The 18,160-nt window shown below is 42.6% G+C and overlaps 1 protein-coding gene across 2 annotated transcripts in view; it reads left to right on the top strand.

Moving 5' to 3' along the window:
- The window catches only part of LHFPL6 (LHFPL tetraspan subfamily member 6), a 136,181-nt gene extending 118,234 nt beyond the window's left edge, over window positions 1-17,947 (top strand). For both annotated transcript variants that reach the window (XM_040055551.1, XM_040055553.2), the window contains exons 3-4: window positions 4,079-4,177; window positions 16,838-17,947. In XM_040055551.1, the coding sequence (XP_039911485.1) occupies window positions 4,079-4,177; window positions 16,838-16,956 (218 nt within the window). In that variant the 3' untranslated portion in view covers window positions 16,957-17,947. The remainder of the gene's footprint in view (window positions 1-4,078; window positions 4,178-16,837) is intronic.
- The last annotated feature ends 213 nt before the right edge of the window (window positions 17,948-18,160 follow it).

Here is an 18,160-nt window from a genome sequence, read left to right as displayed (position 1 = left end):
TCTGACCCCCTGGTTTGCAGTTTTACAATCTCTCGGTCTGGGCAGCTCTTCACTTAGCCACATAGGCTGGTTTTAGATCCCTTTTTGAAGGGATCCATCATTCTGCATGGACCATGCAGAGAGCCTAGGGGCTGTCTAGGACCCTCCTAAATACTGAAGCTAAGTCTTAATTCCAGCTTTGGGTTGCTAAGGCTGGTTGTGCTCAGTCAGCCCTGCATGTCTCTCCCTATGCCTTGCTAGCCCATTGAGCCAGATGTGGCATTGGCAACAGGAGTGGTTCACAGATCAGGGCAAGGAGCCTGTTTCATTCCCAAATATGTAACCTCTCCAGAAAAGCTAGTCTGTGACAGCGCCAACACCTCCACTGGTACATGGTATGTCATCTGAAACAGCTGCCAAGTGCCACCAACACCTCCACTTGCTGACTCGCCCCATCCCACTGACTGGGTCTCTCCCTGCATCTCCTTTTGTGAAGGTGCCATTTATGGATCTGCACATTTCCTTCCCTTTTCAATTTCTTTTCACAACTAGTGGCTAATGGAAGATGACAGAGGATGGTAATTACAGTACATCGTTGGTTTTGGTTTTCTTCCTTTTTAAAAAAAATGTTATAGGCATCCTAAGCATTTTAGGCAGCTGTAAAGATGGGTGTGGTGTCCTGGGTAGCATAGCTGGCTAAATGCAATAACTGTAGAGCAGGCCAGAATATGACTCGAGCTAAACTAGTAACTGCTCTTTACTGAAGCTGCAAAATTGGCTTAATGATTTCCACAGGGTTTGCAGCCCTTGGATTCAACTTGGATCTTTCACTGGAGGTTGCAGCTGTTCAGCAGGATCTACATCCTCCGTGATTCAATAAATTGGCTGTGAGTGTGTATAAATTATTAGTGGTAATAGTATGCAGCTTTTTTGTTCTTTCATTTGATCCACACAGTTGCTTGCAAACAGGGATGGATTGATTAGAAAGGAAAGAAGGGACTGAGGGGCTTTTGTCCAAGTCCTATAAAACCACAGGCTTTGAGGCACAGTCCGCACTTTCAGTGCATAAGGGAGTTGAAATGCCAGTTCTCAACTTCAGTGCCCATGCAGACCAAGGCAGCATCAGCTCTGTTAAGTCATGTAGAATCCTGCTGAAAGCAATGGGACATGACACACACATGCTTATACATATAAATATACTTCAGGGCATAAAGCAAATTTTGTGAAACTACTTCTTGCTGACTAGTGGGCTCTAAATCTTTATGGAAGTCTTATGCTGAAGGCAGATCCCTGAGTCTGTTCTGAACCTTGCTTGCAAGAGGTACTGGAGGACACAAGTGTTTTGTCAAGACACAAATCCACAGCAGGTACATATGCACCACAAAAGGGAACTGTCTGAAGGTCAGTCAAAACCGTCTGAAAACCATATCAAAGGACATGTCAGAGCAACAGCTCTTGTGGCCAGTAGCTACCTGTGACAAAACAAATATTTATATAAGCCTTTTTGCCAGATGGGAACACAAACCCATGCTCCTGGCACACCATTGGTCTAGGAAAGGTGTTGTGTTCACTCAAGTGTGTGAGCTTGCCTGTGGCTTTATACCTTGTCCTTTGCACATAAGCATGCTGCCACTCGTGCTTTGGGGTCATGTGGCAGCACCAGCAACAGGCAGCAGTTTCCCATTTGGTCTCATCATTCCAGTCAGCACAGGCTGCAAGAGGAAAAAAAGCCACACTGCCCGGTGACTGGTACTCCATAAGTGAAACTCAGCACTGATAAAGCCCCTACCCAGCTGGAGAGCCAGCTGTCATTGGGATAAGGAGGCTTTCTGACATAGTTTTCCCTTATTTGGTTTATCTCTTAATAGGAGGCACAGCCAATGGTGAAGCTCTGCAGTGGGTGCTGTGGTCTGGTTGTTAGACAGTGTTGGAATGGCTTTGAGGGCAAGCTTCCATATGGGAGCTCCTTTGGAACAATTCAACATTGCAGTATATTGCATTGCTAAGGAATTTTTGACTGAACCCCAGAATTTATTTTCATTGAAACTGAGCTTTGAACTTACAGACATGGGCGTACAGAAATGGAAAAAGAAGTGTGACGGGGCCTGAAGGAATCTGAATAGGGAAGGAGATAAATTGCCAAGGTTTGTAATCACTGTAATCACTGTACCATCTGTGGAGGCAGAAATAGTGAACAGGTACTCATGTTTGGAAAAGCATGAGCTGTGTTTGGAGAGTGGCAGTGGAAAGTGCTGTGAGCAATACTCATGGGAAAAAACCCAAACAACAACCTGTTGCTGCAACAAAACCTAAAGAGAGCTGAAAACAGTCTGTGAAAGCAATGGGCACTAGACAGTCTTGCCACCTGAGGAGAGTAATTGGCAGGGGCTGAGTAAGAGCTTGTTGTGGGTTTGGAGGAGCAGCAGCACTGTTATGCTAACAGTCCGTTCACTTGCCTGCGGTGCTGCTGTTGTGCTGTCCTAGAAGAACTGGGTAGAAGGCTTTCCCAGGACCTGTTTGTGAGGAAGGGCTGGCCACCATTTCATCTGGTCCAAGGCAGGCGGGTGCAAGCCTGCCCTCCCTCCTACCCTCTGCATACATCTCGCTGCCCCTTGCAGCAGAGCCCGTGGAGCGTTTGTGAGGTCTCAGACAGTCTATTCAAGTACACAAGTTGATTGCAAACAGCCCAGCCAGGGTGGTTCACAGAGCAGCTCCCGAGCCGTGGCTGCCTGGGCTGGCACTGGGTGCATCGAGAGCACCACGAGCAGTGTGGGAAGGGGTCAGAACCACAGCAGGACTGGCTGGGGCTGTCACAGTCAGCTGGTCTGTGAAGCTGACTCTGGCATCTAGGTGCTCTTCCTCCCTTCCAGCCATTCTCATCATCAGTGGTGTGTTACCCTGTTAGACTGGTGTGATGTCCACAGTGACTCTGTCAGAGCACCCAGGGCTTTTCTGCACTGGGACCATAGCAGCAGAAGTGCTTTGCCAGGGAGCACTGCTCCTTATTGTCAGGAGAAGAGGAGCAAGATTCTGTGAGGTTGAGAGGTATGCCCAAAGGCAGCAAGTGACAGCTGTAAATCTTGAAACCTAGCAGGTAAAAGGCACCCCTGCAAACCTTGGGAGGGCTTGCTTGGCTTTACAGCCTGTGAAGTGTCAGGTGCTCCTAGCCCATTATCTCCACAGTGATTTGTTTCCAATCTCATAAATAAGATCTGACACAAAGGAGGCAACATTTAAATGTTGTAACATACATTGAAATGTTCTCTCTAGGCTGTCTGTGTAAAATGCTTTGCCAGCTACATCGGCCTTTTGGCAGCTGCTGCACTGACAGCTGAGAATGCAATATGATAAAAACGCCACTTCTGCAAAATAGTCATAGTGCATGGCTGCATTGCTGATTCCCTATGATGTCTTGTGAAGGGACAGCATTTGCCAAAACACATCTGTTTGGGGCAGCATGAAGGCTGGAGAAAGCAAAGCATCTTGTGAACGTTGAACCAAGTATGGTTGGTAGATGACTCAAGACCTCAGTTGTTTCAGCTGAATGAATGAATGAAGAAAACTTTGTGGAGTGTGTACCTGTGGTATGCATTGATCAAGTGGTATTAAACCATTATTCCCTTGCTTTTGAAAGAGTGAGAAACAAAGCAAAATGGCAACAGATTAACACAACTGTCAGTTTTCCTGATGGAACCTTGATGGACCCTGGTTGATTGCTGTTTTAATTAATCAGAAACAATCAGCTTGAAAATGCTTTTCATGCTTCTATTTAACCACAGGTTGTGTATTCCAGACTGCATATTTAGCCATTCTGGAGAGTAGAAGAGGAGTCTAAAAGCTCTCAGATAAAAGCTTCAGAAGCTGAGCATGGCTCCTGATGCTGAACCGCTCAGACTGGCTCGAGGCCACAGACCAGCCCTAAAACTGCAGCAGAAGGCAGCAGTCCAAATGGTTTTCATCTGTTTTTAGGAAAAGAAGAGACTTCTTTTTCTCTGGGATTCCCAATTTACAGTTTGACACTTTGATTCCCAAGTGGCAGCCTGTGTTTAAGATAATGGCAATTGCTTGTATAAACTTTTATTTCCTTTTCTCTCCATAGGTTTGCTGATCGGCTCTGGTTGTGCCCTCTATCCTCTTGGCTGGGACAGCGAAGAAGTCAGACAGACCTGTGGTAACCTTTCCAACCAGTTCGAATTGGGTGAGTCACCACCAAAGGATCTCAACCACATTAGACTCTTCTATGTCTTGGCCATAAAAGCCAACTAGGACATAAGCACAGGTGTGGGGAAGCAACCTATCTGTGTGTGGTGGGCTAATCATATTGCATAGTTATGGGATGGTGCCAAGGCAGGAGATTTCAGATGGATCTCTGGAAATATTTTCCAGAAGAATGTTATAAAAGAAAATGTATGTATATATGTATTTATATATGCATATTTTAAGAAATAAATCTGATTTAATAGTCTTGCAATGTGGGAGCTAACACTCCTGGAGATGTTGACAGGTGCATCCCATCAAAGCACAGGTCAGGGTAATTCTCCGTGAGTGCAGTTGGCTGTCTTTTAACTCTGGGATGTTTATGGCCTTCTAACACAAGCCTAGACTGTATCTGTATGTTACTCACATACTTGGGAAGCTGGCAAATAACAACTTCCACCCTGTGTTTTCCTTCTCCCAAACAAGCTGTTGTCTTACCGCTGCTGACTGCACTGTGCCTGGAATGAGAGCCAGGGATGCAGCCAAACCGGGCTCACACCTGTGCTTTTCTCTGGAGGGGCTCTAGAAAACAAGGGAACAGCAGCAGCCTAAGGATTAAGCAATGTGGATGATCAGGATCTGATATTTGAATGCACATCAGTCTTGTTCAGCTGGAAGGATCAATGCAACTGCTGATACCCTTCTCTATAAGTACTGTCTGCACCTGTGTTGCTTGAGGAAGAGAGGGATTTTCAATCCTCCTGAAGGAGCAGGAGGGACTGAGCACCTTGACTCCCCACAGACTTGAGAGCTTCTGCTCCAAGCCATACAGATCCCCCCATTTCCAGCCCTTGCAAGCTAAACCTTAGTTAATCATAGAAATTCTTTCCATAGGTGTGCATGCAGGACTCGTGCAGTGCCTGACAGTAATCTCAGTGCAAGGAACAGTAGACAAAAATGGTCTCCTAGGGTTAAAGACAAACCTGCTGCATCATCTCTTGATTTTACACTGATGTTTCTGTCAGATTTCAGGAGTAAGGAGATTTATTTCCATCTCAAAGGTGTTTATTGTCAAGATGTGCAAAAGAATTGAGGTTGAAAGATAAAAAAATACTACTCTGGGAGAAATGCTCCAGGCCACTCTCCCCTACAGAATTCCTGTGGTGTTTTGAGTGCATTTGGTCTGATAGGGGACTAGAAATTCTCATAACCATTATCAGCACCCATCCCTACAGTGCCACTGATGTCTTATCAGCAACCATCTATGGTGTTACTCAGGGGATGTGTAATGTGCTCTAGAAGCTTTACCTTGTTATTCTGAACTCTAATATCCTTCTGTACTGCTGACATTAAATTTTCCCTTCAGCAAAGTATAAAAAGTTCTTGTAATTTTTTTTTTTATTCCTCTAATAATAGAAAAATTTAAACACAGAGGAGAGGGAACAATAACCACAGAAACGTAGTTAACTAGCGAGAAAAAAGAGTTCCAGAACTTAGATTCCCAGCTCCATGGAAAGATGTAGTAGAAAGACCAGGCAAAGCTGTGTGGTAACTGTTGCATGGAAGATTCAGGTTCATCGCTGCCCGTGGCCAATCCTGTATGGAAGCCTGAAGTAGTTCCTGGCCAGCCCACCAAACAGCACCTCCTTTGAAAGGCCAGCCAGCTCCTCATGGGTGCACGCTGGTTCCTGCTCTCCCATGCCAAGCATGTGAGCAGCTCTGCTTCTGGGGTTCCAGCTTGTGTCCCATGTTTGTTCTCAGGTGCAGAAGAGTGTTACCTTCCAGGTTATTTCTTTGCAGAGTCACAGAAGGTGGGTATTGTGACAGCGTGAGCTCTTCAAAGCACTTGGGCAGTTACAGTTACCTTTAGACACTGTCATGTCCACAGCCAGAGCAGAGTCTCCAAGACCACCTTCACTGTCTCAGTCTTGACTCATGAGTCAGATATTTGCATAAATTGAGTCACTCTGCCTTGAAAGTCAGTGAAGAAACCAATGTGAAAAATGTCATCTGGCAGGTTTCCTTCCAGGTACGCACAAGGACCATGAGAAGTCTTGCATTAACTGTGGAGGCTCTGACTGTGTTTTCTGGAGCTGGAGCACACAGCCCATGTGTGACACATGCCTAGACTTGACAGCACTGCTGGTCTCACTGATCTGCTGTAATCATATGTCAACACATTAATTAACAGATCATAATGAGAGCTGAAATTTGCTGCAGTGATTTCTGCTAGGCAGCCCTGCCGCTAAACCTCTCCTTTCCACGTACATTGGCAGTGAACTCAAATGCTTGGCTATGATTTTTTTTTTACTTAATGTCAGTGTCAGTTTGATGGTGTGTTATACAAACCATCTGTAAAGAAGAGGTACTGTCCGAGGGCCATTTAATAACCACACTGCTCATCTTTTATAAATACCCCTTGGTTGGTGATAACCTCAACCCCCTAGATCTCTTCTGAATCATTAGAGACTGGCATACTCATTATAGCCTACAGGCCAAAAATGATGTTTCAAAGACTTAATCTTACTAAGTCTCAAGACAAATTTAAGTAATTATTGCTTTCATTTGAATGTTTAATTTGATTAAGCCAGAATGATATGCTTTCTGTTCCTGAGCCTGTGAAATGAGTTGTCTGAAGAACCACACTATATTCAAAATCCAGTCTCAGAAAATCCGAGCTGCTGTGAGCAGGTTTGCTAATGGGAGAAAAGGTGATGATGGGAGTGCTGGCCCTGCACCCCCTGCTGCTGTGGGTGCCAGTGAGGATGACACAGAGAGGATAATTCAGCTCGTGGTTACTCTCACAGCAGTGTTCACAGGAACACTGATCAGCAGACAGCATTCAGCCTCCTCTTGCAGGATGGCAGAGCAAGTGCTGTAGCCTGGCCCACAGGAAACGTGAGTGTACAGTTGGGAAAGGAGGATCAAAACTCACCAGGTTTGACCACAGAGCCAGCAAAGGTGGGGGTTTAGCACTGATGCTTGTTCTGGACTTATAAAAAGTGAGGGGGAAAATAATGGTTGAGCTTGAAGGTAGAAAATAAAAGCCAGGAGCTGCAATCTACATTATGAAGGAAGGCGAGGAAGAAGAACAAGAGGCAGGTACAGATGAGGGACTGCAAGGACTCTCTTGAGAAGCAGCTGAATTCTGGACTGTGAGATGTAATGTCAACCAGAAATATACTAGAATTAGTAAATGAAAATTTTTGCTTAATGAAAACATGACAAACCCCTGCCCCCATAGCATGCTCATAGCTAGAGAGAATTAACAATTAGCAATGGTAAGAACCCAAAAAAAAAAAAAAAAAACCCAAAAAAAAACCACCAAAAAAACTTAATCTTTAGTGGGTGTGCTAGATAAGAAATGCCTTTTCATGTCTTCAGGCACTCTGAAAAGGCATTAGACAAATAGGCGCTCCAAAGAGTGCTGAGATGGCCCATATGGTGAAGAGGGGACCCCTCCCTCCATCCCTGCCAAATACACACATTTCTGTGTAGATTCCAAAGCAGTATTTAAAAATGCTGCAGGAAAAATAACTATGCCTTTAAATTAAGTAGATTTGAGTATTCTTTTCTAGAAAACCTGAGCTGACATTATGAAATACCCAGCTGTTTACTGCTCTCTATAAAAATGGATATTTATTTGGTTTTCATAAGGCAAACTATGTCCAAAGGATTTAGTGAAACACTTATGTATTTAATTGGGCTAATTTTCTTCAATCAAATAAAAGTGGTTGTATAGCTCCATCTCTGACAAAGAGGAGTTATTCTTCAAATGAAGATACCCTGCCAAGGACAACTCCATTTGTTGATTAAATGACATTCAGTAGATGAGCTGTTTTGCAAAGGCGGATAGGGAATAACCTCCATAAATAGACACTGCTGCACCTGTAGAGGGGCTTGCTCCCTGCTTTTCTCTAGAAATATGGTTTTACCATCATGAAAAGAAGCACACAGATAGATTAGGCTTTGACCTCTTGCAAATCTTGTTGAGAGGTTAAGGCCATGAGAGGTCTGTGCTGTGTTACTCCACTTGTAGTTCCCATCTCCCTAGCAGTCAGTATGACCTGCATGAAGATCTTGGAGCCCTGCTCCCTATTGCAGCATCCCGTCTGGATCACAAGTCACATATGGAGCAGAGTTCCCAATCAAACACTAGATTATGAATAGGAGAAATCTTCTACCACTGTTTTTAGGGTGCTAATGCCTAGAAATAGGGCAATATAAAATAAATGAGGGCAAGAAAAAAAGAAATGTTTATGTTTTAAACCAGCACAATTGCTTGCTCATTGACTGAGTCAAGGTCCGCATTCTAATTTGGCAAGAGGCTAATAGTGCCTGGGGTGGAGACTGGAGTAAGAAATGTGCTCAGAGGGACTCCCTTTCACTGAGGATGGATCAAAATCATCCTCATCTCTTGTCACCATGCAAACTGTTTCTGTTGTGTTGCATTATTGGCATGGACTTGCCTGTGGGCCCATTCAGGGGAGCAGTGGCATGGCACAGCAGGACGGAGCTGCCTAACTGGAGGGTGTGCAAGTGAGTCAGACCTACAAAATCACAGGGTCTGCAAAAGGAATTAGCAGGCAATTTCCCAAAAGTAACCGTCATTATGGCATATCATATAGAACACATTCAATTTTGCTGAGCTAGAGGCACTAATAGCATTGTGTTTTCATTTCTAAATGTAACACACACAAAAAAACAGATGAAAAATGAGTGTTTTATCAGGAAATCCATTGAAGTGAGGGATTCTGCTTTAAGGTGAGACAATGCACTAAAGTGAAGACTGCACTAGACATTTGCAAAAGCTTCCACATTTTGCATATTTAAGATGCATGAAGAAATCTTCTGAACTTGCATGCCTGTTTTAAAGGACAGTGTGAGTGTACATGTGTAAACACATTTGTATTGGTTTTGAATGCCTAAAATCAGTGTGAGGCTTCATTTTAGGCCATTGATTTCCCTGGATGTGCATGTGGAAACTGCTCAGTTTTACATGCTGATTTCTGTTGTGATTGGTGTAGAGGCAGCCAAGTTCCACAGAAGGTCCCAGAGAGGTCAGGGCATGCTCAATTTAACTCACAAAATTGAGCCTCAGTTGGCATCTGGTGAAACAGCACTATGAAGCCAATACCTAAGAGCCCAAACAGCAAAGTGTTTATCTAGAGTAAGATTCACTTATTGAAACATAGATGATTCATGTCAGCAGGAGCTACCAGCTGCCACTTCCCAACCACTAGACACGTGAAGTGATATTAGATACTTACTAACCAGAAAGAATGAAGACACAAAATTTAAGATAAACTCCATTTTTAATGGAACTTTTTTTTTAACTACTTGGAAAGTATTTTTTCTTTCTTTGACGAAATATGGTAGCTCTGTCTCTATCTTCAGAGACATCCCTGACCTGGGGGCCCAGCTGCAGCAGCAACGAAAGCAGATAGCTCCAAACACACACCTTTGTTTGCTGTCTGAGGCAGCCCATTTGTCTGTGGACTGCTGTGAAAGAGCTCACCTGGCCAAAGTCACTGTCTAAAGAGCAACTTAAAAGCCTGGCTCCCATCCTGAACTAAACAAGCAGCTGGATTGGCTTCAAAAACTCCCAGGAACTTCTCTCTTGATGAATATTTGTTTCCAAAAATCATTATTATTAAGGTTCCCCTTTGCCACTTTTAGAGGGCTTGAAATATCTTAAAGAAAACTGTTGACTTGATAATTACTTTTGCTGTGGAAATGTTAGAGTAAATGCTCTTTAAAGCACTTTCAAAGCAAACAGTGCAGTTACTAAAACAGCATAAAAACCCCACAGAAAGCAGTGTGGATGTAAAAAAGGCTTTGTCAACTATTTAATTTGTCTTAGGTGGCATCATTTCAGCATCTGGCTGAGTGTTGACATAGAGTGCCAAAGAATCAAGAAAAGGATTTAGAAGGTAGGACAACTTGTTAGAATCCTATTAAAAGCAAAATATTCAAAGGAGTTTTTCTATCTGAAAAAGGCATTTTTCTTGTTTGCAGATCCTCTGCAAACAGCACAGAGATTTCACACATTCGTTTTTTGACTGGGGCTGGGCACAACCTTTACAAGCATACTTGAGCTGCAGCTGCTGAGTTCTTAGATAAATGACTAAGTAAACGACGTGCTAGTAAAGGAAGTATTCCATCAAGAAACGTTTCCTCTTTAGTGCTACCCAAACAGCTTCCATTCTTAAATCTTTGCAAGCTTTTGGTGACTATATCAAGGTTCACATATATTCTGTCTTCTTATTATGTATTTGGGATGACATAAGACTCCATAATATATATGACAACGATATAAGACTCCAAATCTTCTTGGAGAGCATATAGCAACATTTATTAAATGCCCATCCTTTTTATACACTGTTCTGATACAATTGGACATGATGGGCCATTCAGACCGGCATCTCTTTGTAAACATCTTTGCAAGTAAACAAGTTAGAAAAGTAGCAGGCGCAAAGATTAGAAATTGTTTGGAATATCTTCTCCCAGCTCCTCCAGAGCAATGCCTGGGAAAGTCTTATCTGACTTGCTTTCCCACAATCTATGCTGCTCCCTGATGCCTAAAATTTCTTTTTGACCAGGCTGTCAGCATCTACACTGTCTAACATAAGGAGAGACAGTTTACAAGAGCATTTAGTGACAGGAGAAAGGGAAATTTCTTCAAACTGAAAGAGTAGGTTTAGCTATTAGGAAGAATTTTTTTTAATATGAGGGTGGTGAGCCACAGGAACAGGCTGTCCAGAGAAGCTGTGGATGTCTCATCCCAGTGTTTCAAGGCCAGGTTGGATGATCTGAGCAACCTGGTCTAATGGAAAGTGTCCCTGCCCATGGCGGAGGGTTGGAACTAGATGATCTTTAAGGTCCCTTCCGACCCTGTCCATTCTATCATTCCATGATAAGGCACATACCTTTGCTGGCAGAATTAGATATGGTAATGCAAGAACCTGCTGCAGTCAGTAGACATAAGCAGGAGCATCCAGAAAGGGACTCAGACCACCTGGAGTAAGTATTTGGTGCTCTTTATTATTCAAAAAGGGCAACAACTGAACTGGTTGTTTGGAATTCCTTCCCAGTTAAAAGGGAGAAAAATAGGAGCTACCAGAGCAGGGTTCACCTGCTGTACTTTACATGTTTACTTTAAGAGGAAATGCAATGCACTTTTGTAAGTGACCTTTCTTTTTCTTTGCCTCTGAAGGGAGTCTGGGGTTCTAGTCTAGTGTGAATTTTGGCATTGTGGGTGTTCAAGGAGAGGCAAAATTGATTTAACTTCTGCAGTAGGTGAGCTTTCTTCTGACTTCTTGTAAGAGGCTGAGAGCTCCTCATTAGCAGCACATAAGCTATTTGCTCCTGGGAATTTGAGCATTGTAATTGACACTGGGTATTGGTTTCTCCTTCATTGCTCTGTAATAAATGCACACCTACAGCAAATTTGAGGTTTTATTAAACAAAATTATATGATTCTCCAAAGAAAGGGGGATTTGATCACATATATGAGTGAGTGTCTTTAGTCTTTAGCATGACTAAAGAATTTCAAGTTTGCATTTTTTCCCCATACTTTTTTACTCTTCAGAACTGTATGAAATTTTATGCATTTAATTACAGGCCTATTCTAAGTAACCAAAATAGCTTGAAAATATATATATACATTAAAAAATCTTATCCATTTTTTTAAGATAAACCCATTGAGAAAGTAATATCTGTGCAACAGATAATGTAACCAGCTCCAGTGTATTCATTATTTTGTATCAGGCTGTTTGCTGGGCTGCACTTTTACCTTATATAGTGTTTTTATTTGTTTCACATAACTACTTTAATTCTTTCTGGATGCATTCCAAGCGTCAACTTATTTTTCTGCTTTTGCAGCTGATTTCACATGACAGTTTTTCATTGTTGCTGTGTCAAGAAAAAGATCTTCAGCTATTTAATTTATCTTGGCTTTGTTTCAAAATAATTTTGCCTTCTTATTAATTAACCGATTATCTTTTGCATTCATTTATGTCTTTCATATTTCCAAATCCCAGTATATCCCTTAGCATCACAGCGCATTTTGGGTTTTTTTCTGACTACTTTTCCAACATCCTGATTGATTATATGAGTTCACATTCTCTATAGTACTGTAGTCTCATGTGAACCTGTTAATTAGAATTTCTGCACAAGTTCTTGGAAGTAGGAATTGTAGGTTTTATTTTTGAAGTTATATAATTTGTTCTTTACAGTCTGGCTAATTCTGAAACCTTTTCTCCTTCTACTTGGAAAATAGGCTGTACTTAAGGTTAATTGATTAGAGTTTGCCAAATACTCCAGACTGCAAGTCCAGGACAGTCCTAAAATCAACAGCAAAAAAGGTACAAATATTTAAGATACTAAGTCTTGCAATTAACAGGTTTGCATCCAAGACACTTTCATATTCAGGATATCTTTTCATAAGTGGCAATTATTGGTTATTTTAGATGAAACCATATGTTATTTCCAAGACCTTGATAACTATATGTGATAATTATTTATAAGACATCATGAATAGAAATCCTGGTAAAATTATGTTTTGGCAACTGGATCCTGGAACAGCTCCATGGTAGATCAAGTATCTGCATAATTTCCGTTGCCAAATTTTACTCACTCCCAAATCCGTCTTGATCTTTATTTGCCTATATATTTAAGAGGAAGAGGGTAGCAAGGGCATGCATATCTTGGCCTCAAGGATCACATCAGAAATCAGGAAAAGGCATAGAAGTGCTTTTTAGTAAGCCCATTCATCACTGCAAAACTACCTTTCCACATTTACTGATTTCTTTTGGTTTAGTAAATATTGTCTTATGTTCCATGGGACTTTTTTCTGTAAATCTTCTTTTGCTAGCATCCTTGCTCACTATAATTTTTGTCCTCTGTCCTCAGGGACTATGATTTTTCTCAATCCTCTTTAAAAAGAGTGTGGTATTTCTAGTCTTTCATCCCTTTATTTGCTTGGAAAATGGGCATCCATGCCTATAACTTCAAGCTCCACGATTCTGTTATTTCAGTGCTCATCCTGACACTCTCTTGCTGCCAATCCCAGTAAAACAAAGGTGTAAACAAAGTTCTTAATGGCTGGGTACAAACTTATCTGAGCCAACCTGGACAGTCCTGCTTCACTGAACAACCAAGAGCTCCAATTATTTATGCTGCCTTAAAAAAAAAAAAAAAAAAAAAAAAAAAAAAAAAAAAAAAAAAAAAAAAAAAAAAAGGCAACAAGCACAAAAACCCCCCTAGAATTAACAGTGCTGAAATGCTGAAGCCACAGCTTCTCCCTCAATACTGACCTGTAAGGTGAAGACTGATTTGTTAAAAGCAACACCAGTTCTGTGCAGAGAAGCAAGCAGCTGTGATGCATGCCATCTCTATCTAGAAAACCACCTCAGCCGCTGGGAATTTACTTGGGCACAAACTCAGATCTGACCCATTTTAGGAGCAAGAGCTTGTCCACATTCTTGCTTGTATCTCCACACCTTCGAACTCTTCTGCCTATGTATATATATGTGTGTATTCCAATGCGTCTTTCAGGGAAACAACAAATCTTTTGTGCCTTTTTGTGTGTGTGAAAATTGACATGGTTTCAACAACTGCTTTAATTGTGTCAAGTATTTAGGTAGTGTTGCTTTTCACTTTAGAACTTTGACATTTAAAAAAAATAAAAAAGGAAACTGTAATACTGAATTTCCAATCTTATATATGACAGGCTCCATGAATGCAAATTTCTCTACTTGATGGTTGAATTTAAGCCCCAATTCTGCAAATCTCTTCAATATTTGCTTACCACTGAAACATGACTAGTCCTGCTGGTGTCAGTGCAATCATAGCTTCTCAACTCTGCTTTTTATAAAGCTTCCTGTTCCTTTTAAAATGAGCCTTTTGTATCAGTGTGAAGCAGAAGTCATTTTGCAATATAAACTGCAACTAAATTACCCAATTAATGATTACCAACAATCTTTATTTAGGATGCAGTAGGCTAAAATAGGCCATACATGTGGTAAAATCAGAACACCAAAGCAGAAACAATAACTCCAAAATGTTTTCCTCCTTGTGCAACGTCGGGTTATAAAAGACCTGTCGTTTCAATTTGACACATAGCTATGCAGTGTAGGCATTCATTGCAATGGGGACCTTGGAGATGGATTATCTCTGGTCTTGTAGCTATCCTTAACTATACTTGCAATGAAAAGAACTGCTGTCTTATACTCTCAGATACCTGCCCTGCTGCAGGCTCTTCTTCAGCACAGCAGCTTGAAATTCTCTTCTGCTCAGCATCATCCAAGTGCGGATCAAGCTATTCTTTCCAAGGCCTCCCATTGCTCTTGACATGGGCTGGAAATAATGGCCAGGTTTATTGCTGTGTTATTATTGCTCTGAGGTCAAGCTCACAGCTCTTTCATCCGTTCCTCTGCTCTCCCAATCTTTCATTTGTTCATCTTGACCCAACTCACACTTGTGAACTACATTGCATTTGTTAGCTCAAGAGGCTGCCTGCCTGCTGTGCCTCAGAGCATTAGGTAGGGCAGTGGTCTTTTGGGTAAATGGAGCATGGTATGAAGAAATAAATGTTGTTCTCTTCAGCCAAGAGAGAATGTGTGTGTTGTATCCATTGAACACATCTCTGACACTGATTTAACAGCTATTTCTTCTTAATATGTAGCACACATACTCTCTCCCACTGCCAAGGTACAAAAGTTGAAATCACACCATGCGAAAGGTCAAATTTACTTCATTCTGTCCTGCTTAGGTTACAGCTTTGGGAAGTGCCACCAGGTGAATCTTTAAACTATTTTTAAAGTAGTATTTTGATATTTTCTCTACCTGGAAACATCACGATGAGAAAAATTCACTTTTGCAAGCTGCAACTACAATTCTCTAGTAGTTTTTGGAATATTTCACAATTTAAAAAGACCTATCAGATGAAGTCCATCTCATCACAAGAAACGTTGTAGCACACCCTACCCTGGTATAAACATGATCATTTTCAAAGTGATTCAGTGAGTTTAAACATCTGGAGTAGGCTTTTAAAATTCCCAACAGAAGCCAAGGACAGGGTGTGTACAAAGGCAAAGCAATAGGTGGCCCAGAGACAGGTCTCTCCATGGACTACTGAGTGATTGGGCAAGTGTCAGCATCAGGAACATTGCCAGGCACTTGACAGCTCTCCAGGGTTTCTGGTGGCCTTCTCTTCAGGATGTCAGACTCTCTGTTAGGTCTTCTGTAAGGAAGGCAAGAATGGGGTTGTCCACAGAGCACAACTAGATGCCAAAACCAAGTAAATCTCTCTGTCTCCTCCAGCACATTAAGGAGAGTGGCTAGTGAGCTCAAGCAAGGCCACAAGTCCTCAAGTCCTCTTGGTCACATCAGGATCTTTGTTTCATTGGACATTTTTTAAAATAAAAAGTTTTTAAATAGAAAGTGAAGGTTATGAAGAAAAAAATGAAACAAGTATTGTGCTTCTTGCTGTGGTGTCAGCCTGGGATCTTCCAAGTGACCAGGAGCATAAGTGTTGCCTCCCACATACGTCTCCTTACAAAGCCTGCCAGACAATATCCTGCAGACAGTCGGCAGCAACGCTATCTGCCTTGAGGCGTGTAAATGCCTTGAACATGTTTAGGTGAACAGACATTTTGTGTTTCTTGTGCCTAAGGCAGGATTAGCTGAGTTGATAATTGCCTGAACCTCAAGCCTTGCCCTCAGGGATGCCATTGGGACAGAATACCAACATGACACCTATTTCTAGATGGAAACTCTGCTGATACCTTCTGTTCTCTGAAGGGAAGAATGGTTTCTGCTGCTTTTAGGAAGGCTAGGAAAGAAGTGTTGCATTGCTGCTTGTACCTTACTGAGAGCGATCCCTGCTCAAAGCAGGTTGATAAAACCTGAGGTGTCAACAACACAGGAAGAACCTCAGTGGTAACAAGTCCCAAGCGCTCAAAAAAGACAAAGATGATGCAGCCCAAGTGACAACTGCTTTTGAGATGGGTTTAAATCCTGAGGAGCAGAAGCTTTTGGAGCTCTCTAAAGAGACTTCCTCCCTGCTGCAGCTGCTGTTTTCCTGATCTTCTCCCGTACTGCAGGCACAGTGCCCCAAAGAGAGCTAATCATTTTATGGTTCACTGTGGGATTCCCCAGCACATTTTAGGGCTGATGAGTTTGACTGTATAAAGATGCTTAGGCCTTTAAACCATATTGTGACACTCATTGGATGGACAGAACGTCAGTTTTCAAGAATGTGTTGTGACCTCCGGTGGAGATAGAGAAATTACCCTATTTTTTTTATTTCTGGACTCTGTGCTTCCATTCCTACAGCAGTTGCCATGCAGGTGAACCCCTGATGCCACGCTCCTTTGTGGATGCTCGGGGTCGATGCCCGTGTGAGGGGGATGTGAACAGGTCCCCCCGTGCCCTGGGTTATGGTCACCCAGCAGTTCTCAGCCGCATCCGGCTTCAAACTCCCCCGCTGCAGTGGCAGAGCCTGAATTAGGCCCCACATTCCCTGTCTGAGGTGGGCACACAGGTGGGCTGAGATCTCGGAAAGGTGTTTTCCCGGGCCGGTCCAAGGGGAGGGTGGTGGCGGCGGCGCTTCCCCCCCCATCTAACGCTGACCCGTGTCCCTCTGTTTGCCTTGCAGGGACCTGCCACATCGGCTGGGCCTACTACTGCACGGGCGGGGGCGCGGCGGCCGCCATGCTGGTGTGCACCTGGCTCGCCTGCTTCTCGGGCAAGAAGCAGAAGCAGTACCCCTACTGAGCCAGGCCCGGGCACGGGCCCTGCCAGCCTCGCCTGGGTCTGCTGGACAACGACGACGGACAAGGAATTTTCAAGTGCTTTCTCTCAGGAGCGGGACGGCGGGCGGCCCCAGGGTGGCAGGGAGGTGAAAGGTGGTGCAATGCCACCCAGCTGGGCTGGGCAACGACAGGCTCTCTCACCCGAGCCTGCTCAGAGTCTGCTCCACGAAAATATAAACAAGGAAAACTCTGCTTTGGCAAACGGTGAAATTCTGCATGCACCAATTACTGGACAGGCTGGTGAGGGGTGGCAGCGCCCATGTGCTGGGGTAGCGCCTGGCAGCCCCTCGGTGCGGCGCTTCCGAAAGCACACATGCACGCACAGATATTGACCATGGCACAAAATAAGTAGAGAGGAAACCTTTTTTTGGTGCGATTCTTCTTTCTTATCATTTTCTCTCCCTTTTTTTTTTCTTTTTTTTTTAAATTTTTTTTTTACTTCTCTCCGGTGGTTTAAGACTCGGTGTTGCAACACTTTTTAATCTATACATTAAACTTAATAAAAGGACCAATAAGCCACTTTATCAGTATTTTGTATAATCTCTACACATTTTTCTTCCCCAAACATTTATCCACTGCTTATTCAACCCTATATAACTTTTATTAAGACTCTGTGTTTTCAGCATTATTACAAAATGCAACGTAATTACTTGGCATATGTACCCTTACTATAGTACTTTTTATGAAATGCAGTAAATGGACATTTTCCTGTCCATTGGAAATTCCACTCACGGTACTGTAGAACTCTGTTGGTTATGTATGACTAACAGCAAACTTCTTCCAGGCATAGATTTCTGTTGCTGTTATGTTTAGCTCATTGATGTTGTATTGTGCTGTACCATGTTTATTATTTCAATATTCATTTTTGTAAAATATATATATAATATGTGCTATTTTAAGTTTGTATTTGAAAAATCTCTGTAAATAAATTTTTCCTTGATCAATACTTGCAATGCACAGTTGTGCCAGTAGATGAAACAGTTCCTTCCCAAATCCCCACTGGAAAAATTCTCAGCAATATTCAGGCCTTTTTTAACCATGCTGTATCCTTTTACTCTGTAAAACACAGACACATTTAGGGTTCAGTTACACTGCCTGAGGATAGACACCTATGGCCACTGGAGACATTATGGCATATTCCACATTTTTGCCTGCTGCTGTCAGGT

Source organism: Hirundo rustica, chromosome 2, assembly GCF_015227805.2.
Source record: "Hirundo rustica isolate bHirRus1 chromosome 2, bHirRus1.pri.v3, whole genome shotgun sequence".
In the NCBI taxonomy this organism is placed as follows: Eukaryota; Metazoa; Chordata; class Aves; order Passeriformes; family Hirundinidae; genus Hirundo; species Hirundo rustica.
This window is presented reverse-complemented; position numbering and strand designations above follow the sequence as displayed.